Genomic DNA, 13,654 nt, shown 5'->3' on the forward strand with positions numbered 1-13,654 from the left:
TTCCTGGCACTAGTTAAAAAATAAGTTTTGTAGGTCAGACTTTGTGGACCACTTTGCTTCGGTGGGCGATGTGCACTGTTGTTCTGGTGCTTTGGTTTCTTAAACTGGTGATGTCCTGATGTTCCCCCAGCTTTCCTCTTTGGCAAAGATTCTAGATTCCCTAGTTAAGTATGTCATCACTGACAAAACTTGCTTCTGGGACTGGAGAATCTGCAATGAAATCTGTGTAACTCTCTCTACGAAAAGAATTGGTGTGTCTGTGGCAAAATAAACATTTTAAACATTTCCTGGGCTAACTTGAATACAAAGCTCTTCAAGGGACTAACCAGGGAGTGCTCTGAACAGCTGTTGTTTCTTTAAGAAATTCAAAAAATGTGAAGGTTGCAGGCGTGATAGAATTACAAAGGTTATAGTGGGAAAACAGTGACTTGGAAAAGAATTTGGTTATCACAGTAAATCATCTTGAGGTGAACTTCCACTGCAGTGCTCTGGGAAAAGGGCAAATGTCTTTGTATATAAAAAGAGAAGACAAGCAAGTAGCTGTTAAATTAATAATTCATTATGAATGTAAAGTCTAATTTTATCTTGAAGTGACAGTCCACGGTGAAATGTACTCTTGCACACTGAGCATTCATGGGTCCTGGGATTCTACCCAAAAAATGTTTGAAACACTTCCTTTATGAGAAACTTGCATTTTCCTGATGTTGTGTATAAAGCTCTGTATCTCTGCATTTTCCCTTGAGTAATCACTGAGATGGACTCCACCTGTGGATGATTTCCCAGATATACAGGCTGTCCTGGTGTTTTTTGTGTCCTGAGTTTGGTTTAGAGTAGGATCTCAGCATCTTCCCTGAAGTTAACTTTTCAGGTGTGGACAGTGTCACAGTCACTTTCCTTTAAAAGTGGAGCACTGATTTATTGCGGATTTTTACGCCTTTTGTCTTAGAAGAAAGTAAACTGATGCTCCAGGTTTGTCATGAGCAGGAGGCTGTGAGACCCCTCTGAGTGTCCTGGGGTCCTACACACATCCAACTCCACCCCATTTGTACCATCCTGGAGGGCCCTGGGACCAGCAACAACCCTTCGTTGGGACAGGACAGGGCTTGTGCTGTGAAATGATCCCAAACCACAGTGCTCCTTTCCAGTGCTTATGGGATATTCGGGGTGTCCCAGGGGCAGAGACACTTGGTGTTCCTGTCCCGTGTCCCTTAATGCTCAGTATGGGCAGAATCAGAACAAAGATAAGGGTTGCAGCAGGTGAGCACCTGGTTCCTCCACTTGAGGCTACCTGGAAAAGATGTTCTGAACACAACAGAGTTGCCTCCCTTATTCAGCTCTATTTTTTCTTCTTGTATTTTGGGGTCTCAGTCTTTTCCTGAGAAGATTCAGGCAGCTGGAGCGATAACTAGGCATGACTGTAGAACTGAGGGGTTTTTGGTCTTGTTTGCTATATCTGGCACAAAATTCCATGTTTTTAATTTGCATATGTTTTCTTTTGAACTTTCTGCCATATAAAGGCAATACTGAATTGCACACATGAGCAACTGAATATGAACATATATATTTTGACATTTGTTTCTCTGATTATTACTATTCCACTGAGATAGAGGTAGGAGGTACAGTATGGCATTATTTTGGATAACGAGAAGACTGCAATCCTTGCATGGTTCAACTGTGATAAAGGGAGGATATTTAACTCAGTCTTCGAGTATTACCATACTCTTCCAAATTTTCTGATGGTATAAAAGACTATTAACGGTCTGTTATTCCCCCTGTGGAAATTTGTGTGTTTATAGAGCAGATATTACCATTATTATTATTTTAAATTTCTGATTTCCTTAAGTAGCTAACAGTTTTGCTTCATGGTGATTGCCATAGGAGTCCAAATTATTTAAGTGGGTGAGTGAAAAAAGAGGGAAGTAGAAGTTAATTGTTATGCCTCTTCATTCCCAGTTTATGGTTTTCAGATTTGGAGCAAGGAATTAAAAAGCTATATTCTCAGCACGCTTAGTATAATCACATTTAAACAGAAGATTTATGTAGCTAACTATCTCAACACTGCTCCATTTTCAAATATTCCATTATATACAGTGCAGCTATTCTTTCCTGGTTTAACTTTTTATCGTCTGAAATGCCGTGGATCAGATAAATATAAGCTGTTGAATATTGCAGACTTCAGCACTATAGTTTGAATTTTATCTCCTCTTCAATTATTTAAAATAAATAATTAAGTTCTAAATGCAATTTTTTAAATTTAATTGACCTTTCTCAAGATTAATGGAAAAAATTATCTTTTGCTCTGTGTAGTTCAGACATTAAAGTCCTCGTTTTTCTTCCTGCAGTCAGTTTTAGGCCAGGAGGAGAGATCGTTACTTATGGATCGCTTGAGCTGCTGAATTTTACAGTTGTATTTTATTGTAGTGAGTGAAATATAGATTGTACTTCTCAAACTGTGAAATAATTAGATGTAAACACAAGGAATATGTTAATTTGCATTACTTTACATTCTCATTTTCAGCTAATGATACGTACGTATTCATCTCACAAGAGTTTTGATTCTTGAGGCCTCTCTTTGCCTATAAAGTGTTATATACTGGGGTGTCACTTCCAGTTTTATATCAGCTGGAGGGCTTGTATTTAGGACGGAATTAAGTGCACCTGAAACACGATGTTATAAAAATTGGGCAAAGTTTTTAAAGTAAACTTGCCTTTGTGCATTTATTTTTCCTCTTGGAAGTGAGAACAAGAATATTATCCTCACTTCAAGCTTTCCCTGAATTTAAAATCATTCACTATCCTTTTCATATATTCAGCATTTTGCATAAGTAGTAGTACCATGGTCTGGCTCAGTGTCCCTTCTGTCTACTTTATATAGGATAGAAAGAACAGGAAACATAATATTGAATAAAGTGTCCAACTGCCTCCTCTCAACTTCATTATGGAAGCAGCTTGCAAACTCATCCATGGATGATAGTATTTAAATAGGTAGTTAGCCATGAGGAAGAGTTTTTGGGTTCCTGTTATATTGTTTCTTCCTAAGGATAATTGAATAAGGAATATCTCTATATTTTATTCTTCCAAGCTAAGCAACAGTGTTTTATTCACTTAATGAAAGACGAAATCTAGTTATGCTGCTTTTCTTTTAATACCATGCCTGCTTTTAACCTTGTTTTGTTTGGAGAGTATCGCATAATTAATTTCATTTCATAGATTCATCCTCTTCTAAGATGTGAGGACTTGAAAAGAACTGAGCTGCGTCACTGGAGGATGGGATATGCCTGGGACCTGCCTGCTGTCCTGCCAGGAACAAGGGCAGGAGTTTACAGCACTCCCAGAAATACTCCCTCACTGAATTATCACCTATTAATTCTGTCTGCCAGTTGCCACTTCTGTGAAACTGTCATTGATGCAGGATTTTAAACTGGCACTGCTTTAGGAAAGAGGGATGTGCAAGGCACTGGCTCGGGAGTTGTGATACCATTTGAAGGAAGTTCTTTTTCTCCATCCGAAGGCCTTTCTGCTTTTCATTTTGTTGTCAGGACAGAGTAAGATTTCCAGTAAAGCTGAAACTCATTTTGTGGGAAGTGGTGAAATGGGCTGTCTGGTGCCTTTAGTAGTTCTGCACTGCTGCTTTAATGGGACTTCAGACAACTGTCATTGAGGTGTCAGCAGCACCATCAGGAGGTTTGTCATATTTTCCCCCGTAAGTCGTCCTGACAGATGATGTGGGATGATACTGTGCAGACGTATCATCAGCCTTGCTGAGGAGCTGACCTTTTCCTCTTCATTCACTTAATTTGTATTTGAGTAATTTGCATCCCTGTAAGGATGCTCAGTTGTCTGAGGAGCTGTCACAGCGGCGTGCGCTCGTTTCGTGACAAAACCCAGTAGTTTCAAAACACGATTGTTTCATTATTCATGAAAACTGTTGTTACTTTATCCCTCCTCCTGCACATGCAAGGTTGGCCAGAGAGAAAAAAAACCTGTTTTGCATTTGCAGGATTGGATATTTAATTTTTTTTTTGCATAATGCAATGTTTTTATACAAATATCTCATGATTTATTGAAAACTCATCTAGTAAGAAATTTGGGTAACTCCCCATGAGGCAAAGAAGTTAAAATGGAATTCTAGTTCCTTTTCCTGGAGTGAGTATATGTTTAAACTTTTGAGTTTTAAGATCTTTTCTCTGATATGTAATTACTGTGAAGGGCAAGGTACAGGTGCCCTTGCACAACATGAGCCATCATTATCTTGGCTGTTTGCAATAAAACCAATGCTTGTTTCAAACTGCATTTTCTATTTTTACCTCTTTCAATATAGACTCCATAGATTCTTGTAACTCACAACAAACAAGGACAAATTTGGGGAGAAAAGAAGTGCAGAGAACTCTTGACAAGAAACAGGTTGTAAGGTAACTGCAGAAGACAAAAGCACAGGACGACTTTTATGGCTAAAATACATTTTAGTGTCATTTTTCTGAGGCACAGCCCAGTGACAAAGTTGGGTGATGTTCAGGAGGTTGCCTTTCCTTGCCTTTTGCTTCTTTTAGCGTAAAGTCCTTGTGACCAATTAAAAAGTTTTAAAAAATCCATTTTTTCGTTGGTGATTGTAACCCAATGTCCAACTTATCCATTTTCTCCTTCAGTCAGCTATTTTTTGGGAATTGTTTGCCCATTTGTTAACACCTCACTGGTGAAATGTGTCTTTGGAAATGGGAGAAATCTTCACGTTAAAAGCAAAGCGAAGAAGCTGTGTTTGAGTAGGGGTACAGTTTTAAGGATGAGTGACTGATTTAGGTTGTGGTATTTATTTTTTGTTTTGATTTTTGTGCGAAGCCTACCAATTTACTACACATTCCATGGGCCGAGGAATACATAGCAAAGCAACATCACTGATAAAAAATGCAGACACAAAACTTGATATGAATATTTTTAGCACAAGAGAAAGCAGAATAGTGATGATAAAAGGGAGATGTGTTTCAGAAAAAGAGCAGGATTTAATTTTGTTGTGCTTTTCTTTGAGTGGATCTATAGTCTTGAAACGTTGTATTTTATATCTGTTTATTACCTTCATATATTCTACCTAGAGCTGTGTTCATAGTACTGTTTTGTGTGATATTTTTCTCTCTGTAGTTGTCTTTTACTCCAACTCTTCGCTTTCTAGCTGGCAAGTGTGTTGTTGGGGGCGTTTTTTGTAGCTTCTCATGTGACATGAGGTGTCATGGTGCTAAATACAGTATAAATAAAAGCATGGTTAGAAGATTTGAGAACTTAGTAGAGGTTCTGAGTACAAGGAGTCCTGTTTACTGAAGTTTTCCATAACTTAGAGCTGAATAAAAGTTACTTCAAACAGAGATGCACAATGAACCATTGGTAAGAGTAATCTATACTGTATTCCTGAAGTTGATGTGGATTTACTGTGCACTATTGAGGTAAAAAGTGCTTATATTCCTATTTAATTTCCAGAAAAAAAATTACCATATTACCAGTAACAATCCTTTAACAGAGAAATGCAACCTGAATGCCTACAGTTACATATTAAATATTGTTAGACAGGAATATTTTTCTAAAGTATCAATCACTTAGAAAAGTGCGACACAATAATTAGATGGGAGCTGTTTTCCAGGTCCCTTGGGAGATGGATTCTAAATATTTTTGACCGTCCAGCAACTAAGACAATTTGTTAAAATATGACTGTAGGAACTACCTATATTTCTGTGAGAATTTAAGCAGTGTTGTGTATTTAACAGAAATGAAGTACTGGGTTTGCATCTGCTCACGTACCACAGAGTGACAAAGTGATCTCGGAAACAAAGACTGAAGTGATTTTGTGATGTTCCAGTTGTGCCTTCCACATGCATTGCCCGTGCCAAATCCAGGAAACCCAGCCTGCATTTGCTGAATCAAATCATACTTCAGTGGCAGTAAGAATTGATGTTGTTAGTCGTAGTTTCAGGCCTGATATTTTTTCAGAATCCACTCTTCGGATTGTATTATCTGGGTGTTTTTCATTACATTCTTTATTTCTGGCTTGATTCTGGCAGTTATTGTGATCCACTTTTGCATCTCATGTTTAGATTTTATTATGCCCAGCACTTGATGGACAGTGCAGGCAAATGAAGAACTTCTGATGATCTCTTGCTATAATAAAAATAGCCAAAACAGAACCCTCCCTTAAGAGAGGAATAGATTAATTCCTCTGCCTTTTGGATGTGAAGATCACCAAAGGTGAAGTGTGCAGAAGGGGTAACTTAGAGAGACCTTTGCTGAGTGCTTTGTACTTTTTAGTCATAGAATCATGGAATAGTTTGGGTTGGAAGGTCCTTAAAGATCATCTACTTCCAAACATCCTGCCATGGGCAGGGACAGCTTTCCTTCCAAGGAGGTAGTCTTGGAATGTTAGAAGCTTATCCTCAGGTGTCATTTTTTGCTGAGTCTTGATAGGCCTATTTGAATTCATCTTCCCTCAGTAAACTTCACAGACTCTAGATTATTCCTTGAACTTGTAATTGCCATCTATCTTCACTCAGTTTCTTTTAGGGTCAAGATTCTCTTAAATTAATGGTAATTATAGAAAATCCCTTCTGGTCTGGGGAGACTTCAAAGCTCTTTCTTCTTGACCTTTGTTACTGGTGTTTTCCTTTTGGCAACAGTTATAGAATATGTTTCCCTCTTTAGAAGTAGAAATAGATAAAAGAATAATAGTAATGCTGTGTTTTTGTGAAATGCCCTTCCCAGACCCCCTCTTAGTTTGTGGTTGCCTTTTCTCATGAATGGTTTTCAAAGCTGTTACTCTCTCTTCTCTTTTCCTTAAGTGCAAAGTCATCTGAAGAGCAATATATTTTAATTCTTCCCTAATTATTTTTCTATTTCAGACGATTCAGGAAATTAAAGCTGTTTTGGCAGCACAGTATATTAGATCTGCTATAACCACATTTCATGTGATGTGAGCTGGTCTAAATTCCCTTTTATATTAGATTAGTGATTCTAATTTAACATATAAGTATTTAGTATGCATTATAGAGTACTATATTTAATTTAATTAGCTTTTATGGCTTACTGTACATTTAATAAAGCAATTATTTAACCATTTGCTACCAATGAATTGTACTGTGATATTAAAATTAATACTGTCTGTAATTCATGAAGATACTCTAAGCAAGATGGAAGTATCCTTTTAAAAAGAAATCCAGGACCACATTCAGATCCTAGTACTGTGCTTATTTTGTCTTTCCTTCCTGAGTTTTGTAAGGAAAATTCAGGAAGTTACTTGTAAAATCAATGAATTTCTAAGTGTGGTACAGTTCACTTCAGGAGATGCTTTCATGTATAATATTTTGGTTCCCTTTTTTATGGGTTGATATTAATAAATGACTATAAATAGTATATTCATCAGCATTTGGTGCAGTCTTATTGCTTTTCCAGCAAGTCTTGAGCACACCAGGAGCTTTTACACACAAGAGTGGAGGTGGATGGTGAACCTCTGCAGAACCACAATAAGTCAGATGGTTGCAACTGTCAAATGCATGTCTTGTGCATCCCTCACAAAGGCATTCAGATGTTGATTGATGATTTGTAAAACATCTGGCCATCATCAATAGGCTTAGACTTCTGTTTTCAGTAGCATAAATCATATGGCTTATATGTCATTAATATACAGAGTAGGTGCCACTGAAACAAATACACAGTGCTCTGCAGTTTCTGCAGAAATAATGCCTGTAAAAATTGTTACAGTGAAAATTATGTTGTTTTTTGTCCTTCTTTTCCTTTGCTACAGTATGGCTATCCAAGTTGACAAGTTCAGTTTTGAGAGCTTCCCAGAATCCCCTACTGATGGGACACATTTGGCGAATGCAAAGCAGCTGGAAGAAGAAAGGCAACAAGCAAAAGGTCTGGAGATTAACAGCAAGCTGGATATTTGCTGGAAAATTATATCCTTTCATAAATACTTGCTTTAAAAATATATAAATAGATGCCCTATGACACATTTTATTTTATAATTCAACTCATTTCATAGCAGTGTTGCTGAAAAGAAAAATAATTAGAACTATGAAGCTTATCATAATTATAGACTGCTTAAGGTTAATTGCGCTGTATATTATTTAGGCGATACTTGGGTCATCCTGTAATGGCTTTTTCTGAGTCATTGAGCCTGTCATAAATACTGTGTGTTTTTCCCAACTTTTAGGGAACCGAAGAAGTATAGTTAGGATTGAGGAGTAGTAGATTTATAGGGTCAGATTTTTCTGTTCTCCCACACACCAAGTAACTGAATCATGAAGAAACACATGAAGCTGGATTTAGAGAGTTTGCATATATTTAATTGAATTTGAGTAAATCAGAACATATTAGAATAATTTATTTCCAAGTCCTCTTTACAGATTTAGTAATATATCTAATCTTGTGTAGCCTTTTAAGGCTTAGGCAGGACCTGTGAGATGAGTTAGTCATTCTAAATGCACTAAAATATTGCCTTATGATTATTAATAAGAAATTGCATTTGGTTTACAGTTAAAATAAACCAAGGGTGTTGCCATAAATTTCATGATTTCTATAAAAATTCTTGTGCTTGGCTTGTCAAAAATATACTTTCTCATGATTTTCTTCAGGGAAACATTCTGTTCAGCCAACAGCCCCCCAGGTCATGTGATGATACTCAGCACCTTCCAGGGGATTTATATTTTTCACTCAGATCATACTCAAATTCACATGATAGTGGGTGGCAGGAGATGAGAGAAGAGTGGCAATCAAATCATGCTTTATTTGTTTATAATTTTAATTATACTTTTATCTGGTGATCTGAAATGATGTTTCATTACTAACTATTATGAGGAAAAACATCTTTGCTGTGTGTGTGACTGAGCACTGAAACAGGTTTCCCAGAGAGGCTGTGGAGTTTCCTTCCCAGGAGATGTTCAAGGGCTGTCTGGGCACAATCCTGACTAACGTGCTCTGGGGACCCTCCCTGAGCAGGGGAGTTGGACCAGATGACATCCAGTGGTCCCTTCCAACCTTAACTATCCTGTGATTATTAAGTTACCTGCACAGGATTTGTCAAAGGCAAGGTCTGAGGCATAAATAAGAGTCCTAGTACCTGATTCATTCCAGATTCCCTAAGCAAGATTTCAGAGAGAGTTCCGTTTATGCAAAAATGTCAATATTTAACCAGAAGTCACTTAGAAAATGTCTGTGTTATGGAAAGATATAAATATTCCATGGTAGCATAGATGAATTCTTACGCTGGAATTGAGTGCATAGTTGTAATCATTTTGTCAAGGTGTAAAAATACATCCTCACTCATTTCTGTTGCTGGGCAACACTGTTTACATCTATCCCATGTTATGTATTTAAACCCAGTTTTGATCCCAAAACTGCTGTGGCTGACATGTAAGTCAGTACCTCAGTAAACCAACAGAACAATGCATGGATTATGTGTGCTAAATGAGTGCAAGCATTAGTTTCTGTGTTTTTAATACTTACGATGATCGTTCTCTCTGTTCCAGAAACTAAAACTATTCTAATTAATGAAAGGCGAGAAATTTTAGATGTGCTTAAAATCCTTGAAGAAATATGTACGTTCTGTTCCATGTTACCTGTCCTGGCTAGGGTCAGTGTTTCTCATAGAATCATAGAATTGTTCATGTTGGAAAAGACCTCCATGATCATCAAGTCCAAACTTTGACCTAATACTGCCACGTCAACTAAACCACAGCGCTGAGTGCCACGTTGAGTCATTTCTTGAGCACCTCCAGGGTTGATGACTCCACCACCTCACTGGGCTGCCCCTTCCAATGCTTGACCACCTTTCAATGAAGAAATTCCTCCTGATGTTCAACTTGAACCTCCCCTGGCTTCGTCCTTTTTATTTCTTACAGCAACATTGAGATGTGCACCAAAAAAATTCTCTCACTTCTGCTAAGTTTAAGAAACTTGTTTTCTGAGACATTTTTCTCCCACCAGATTAATTCGACACTGGCCAGAGGAGTTTATTTCAGACATAGTGATGCACAGACAGGCAGAGAAATGGATGGATAGTTTAGCTGCATAAGCCTTTTCCTTCAGTGGTCGACCTAAGTGCAACTAAGAGAGGAAAAGTATTTGGAAAAATACAAAGGGATACAAAGGGATAGAGTTGCTTATATTTCCTACTGGAAAAGGTATTTTTGCAAAAGTCCTTTGAATAGTAAGACCAAGTGATTTCTTTTTTATTCCATCATCTTTGAACTACTTTGAACCCAGGTAACTTTTCTCTGCTAACCATGTGCATGACCAAGTGGATGTATGTTTGAGAGAACACAGTTCAGATGTTTTCTTGTAAGTAATCTTAAGTTGTTTACAAGAGAAAGGCTGTATTTTTTAGCTTACAGTTCCTTAAATTCTTGCTTTATTAGTTGATACCACATGAAACCATCACATAAACAATGGGTCCAAATTTGAAGTGCGTGGATTATGTAGACTGCAGTGAGAAGTTCAGTTATAAGGAATTCCTGTGTGGACCAAAAATAGCTCACAAGGAAGAGGATTTCAGCGCCAGAAGAATTTTCCAGCATGGAAAATCCATTTTCCATGACTTTATCCATTGAAATATTAAGGGTTTCAATTGATGAGATTTTCAATACTTCATTTATGAAAGTATCGCAGAACTTGATCGATTTTCATGTACTTTTGGAGGGCTAAAGACAACACAGCATATCATTCAATTCAACCTTTGTATGTTTTTTACAGAATGAAAATTATTAGGAAGATAGCCTTTCTTATGAGAACCCTTACTGCCATACTCTTTCAATGTAGAAAAAATCTGAAATAATGTAATTTAGAGTATCTTTGAGCATGCAGTTCCATTGAGATCACTTAAATTAAGAGTATACTGTCTTGTTTTTTAGCATTGTGGGGTGGCATCTGGTATCAGTTTAACAACTGGGGTTTGCTTTAGCACAGAATTGGAATAGACAGAGCACATGTACTATTAAGGTGACTAATTATGCTTTTCTTATTTTCTGAATATTTTTCAGCAAAATTTTTATTTTCTTCAGGGACCTTCTGTGCACTCCAGCTCATGGATCAAGGCATCTGTACTAAATGGCCTTTGAAGTTTCTAGAATGCTGTTTCCCTTGTTGAGTTCTCTAAGATTTTCATCTTTTTATTGTTACTTTATACCTGAATTCTTCAGAGTCTTGCATTAAGAAATATCATGTTTCCCATGTGGAAGATGATGGGCAGAGTAAAACTTCTCTTTGTGGACTTTACACGCTCTGTGTTTAGACCCACCATAGATTGTTACTCTTCAGAGTATTTAATTGATTTGTGCAGTTTACATTTTGACTTAAGAAATGGAAACATGTTCATAATTATTTCAGAGAATTAGGTCGCATGCAGGTGATCTAAACAAAGATTAAACAGGAGTAAACAAAGATTTATCAATGTTCAGATGGTGGAACAGATTCTTCATAGGAAGAACAGAAAGGTGTTGCTAGACATAGCATCAAGAAGTTATTTATGCTTGTTTTATGTCTGTTTTAGTTTGTTATAACTCTTGCTGCTGCTTAATGAACTGCAAGGAACTTGGTATGTTGCAGGATGGACCTTAAAGTCCGTAGAGCAGGGCAAGAAGGGGAAACATGGGAAGGTGATACGTTTAGATTACTTAAAATCACTGAATCCACCCCGAGTTGTGAATGAGGGCTCATGTCAGATGCTTACAGCTGAGCTTGCAAAAGCATGAGGAGGGGAAATTGGAATGCACAGGGAATCGTTAGAACAGGAGGGATGGACCAGTTGAAAGCTTTTTCTTCAAGGACAGTCATCAAGGACAGTCATCCAGCGGAGTGTGGTGTGCATTTGTTACTGACCACCCAAACAAAAAGCAGTGCTGGATGAACTGGAAGAAGTCTTCCAATTGCAGGTTAGATTACTTCTGGAGTACTTTAAGGACATTTTTAGTGTACAGGTGCTGGATGGCTTGATTTGGTATGTGCTGTGTGGGATCTGCTGCTTGAAAATAAGGAAGATCCAATTGGAGAGGTGAAGTTTGATGGCAACCTTGGCTGCAGTTGTCCTGAGATGATGGAGTTCTATATCCCGAGGGAAATGAGGAAGGCAAGTAGCAGGATAATGATCCTGGACTTTATTAGAGGAGACCTTGGCAAACTGCAGGGCAGAATTGCATAGGAGGCTGCCCTTGGTCCCAGGAGAGCTGATGGGCCTCAAGGAGCAACCTCAAAGCCTGAGAGTTACAGCAGTCAACAAAGTTCATCTGACTCTTCAAGCAAGGCCTATCCTGAGGTGACTGTAGCAAACTGCAGCCAGGTTAATTCCAATTAGATACCAGGAAAATTCCTTTCCACAATGAGGGTGGTCAAATACTGGAGCACGTTGTCCAAAAGTGCTGTAAAACTGCTGTCTTGGAAGATGTTAAAAAACTGAACAAGACCTTGAACAACCTGATGCAATTTCAGTATTTTCCATGCTTTGAGCACAGGGTTGGACGGTGACTCTGGAATTGCCTTTCAATATAAATTATTCTGTGATTTGTGCAGCCAGGCAGAGGGCTGGGTCAGTGAATGACTGTTGAAAACTAAACTCCTTTTCCTTCCCCTATCTCCTGCTCTCTACAGGTTCTGTTGCAGCCAAGAAATTTTCTAATGTACTGTGAGGGAATTGCTATTTCAGTGAAATGAGACTATAACATTTTGGGATCATTTTCTTGAAAATATTCTAAACCTGGCTCTAACAACCTTTAAAAAAATGAGACTTCCAGTGCCACCTTGAATATCATGCTCCATTTTTAACTTTTCTAATCGGTAGACTTTTTTTTTTTCTCACTTCAGCCTTAATATCTGTGATGTATAGGAAGCCTGTCCTATTTGCAATGTTTCCTTACATTTTTAAAATTGTATTGTGTACCCCCTCCTCAGTTTTTTCTTTTCTATATTTAAACCTAATTGCCTAAAACTTCTTTAAAACACATTTTCTTGCAGTTGTATTGCTGATGTTGTTCTGCAGTACAGCTCTATTTTTCTCAATATGTGAGGTCCAAATGTGGAAGCAATACTGCAGGTGAGGTTTCTCACAGAATAAAAACTTTCCAGGTTTCAGATATGTTTACTCTGAGAACTGTTCTTTAATACTTTTGCAACTGTCTCATGTCTGATTGATTTTTTTTATTACACGTAGTTCAACATAACTGACTGAATTCCCAAATATCAGTTTATAGATTGTTGATTCTTTCTGGCGTGATACTTGGGACTTTTCTTCATTGAATTTCATCTAAATAATCTTCATAAATTCGACTCATTTGTTAGCTTTTTGAACACTGACATCTTTTCCAAACACATAAAAATTATGAATGTTTTTGTGTTTCATCATCTAAGTAACCAGTCAGGGTTTTGAAATTAGTATCTCTCAGACAGAACCTTGAGCCATCTCATTTGCTTGACAGCAAATCACTGATTTGCTGTTATTGAAATTCATTTTTCTGTGTCTGTTCTGCTTTTGATGACTTCATCTTGATCATAATTATGAATCATTGGTTATGAGAATATTATGTGTTGTGGAACTTCTGTACATCAGTGAAGGTTTCCTTACATTTCCATGCAGCTTCTTAGCAACACCAGTTGTTTGCAGAAAAGTAACTATCATTTAAGACCCTACATA

The 13,654-nt window shown here is 37.5% G+C and overlaps 1 protein-coding gene across 8 annotated transcripts in view; it reads left to right on the forward strand.

The window, feature by feature from the left end:
- TRAPPC9 (trafficking protein particle complex 9) overlaps positions 1–13,654 on the forward strand; it is a 457,529-nt gene that overhangs the window by 194,605 nt on the left and 249,270 nt on the right. For all 8 annotated transcript variants that reach the window (XM_027645593.1, XM_027645592.1, XM_027645594.1 and 5 more), the window contains one exon: positions 7,778–7,931. In XM_027645593.1, the coding sequence (XP_027501394.1) occupies positions 7,778–7,931 (154 nt within the window). The remainder of the gene's footprint in view (positions 1–7,777; positions 7,932–13,654) is intronic.

This window comes from Corapipo altera, unplaced genomic scaffold (genome assembly GCF_003945725.1).
Source record: "Corapipo altera isolate COAL_440 unplaced genomic scaffold, ASM394572v1 51, whole genome shotgun sequence".
Taxonomy (NCBI): Eukaryota; Metazoa; Chordata; class Aves; order Passeriformes; family Pipridae; genus Corapipo; species Corapipo altera.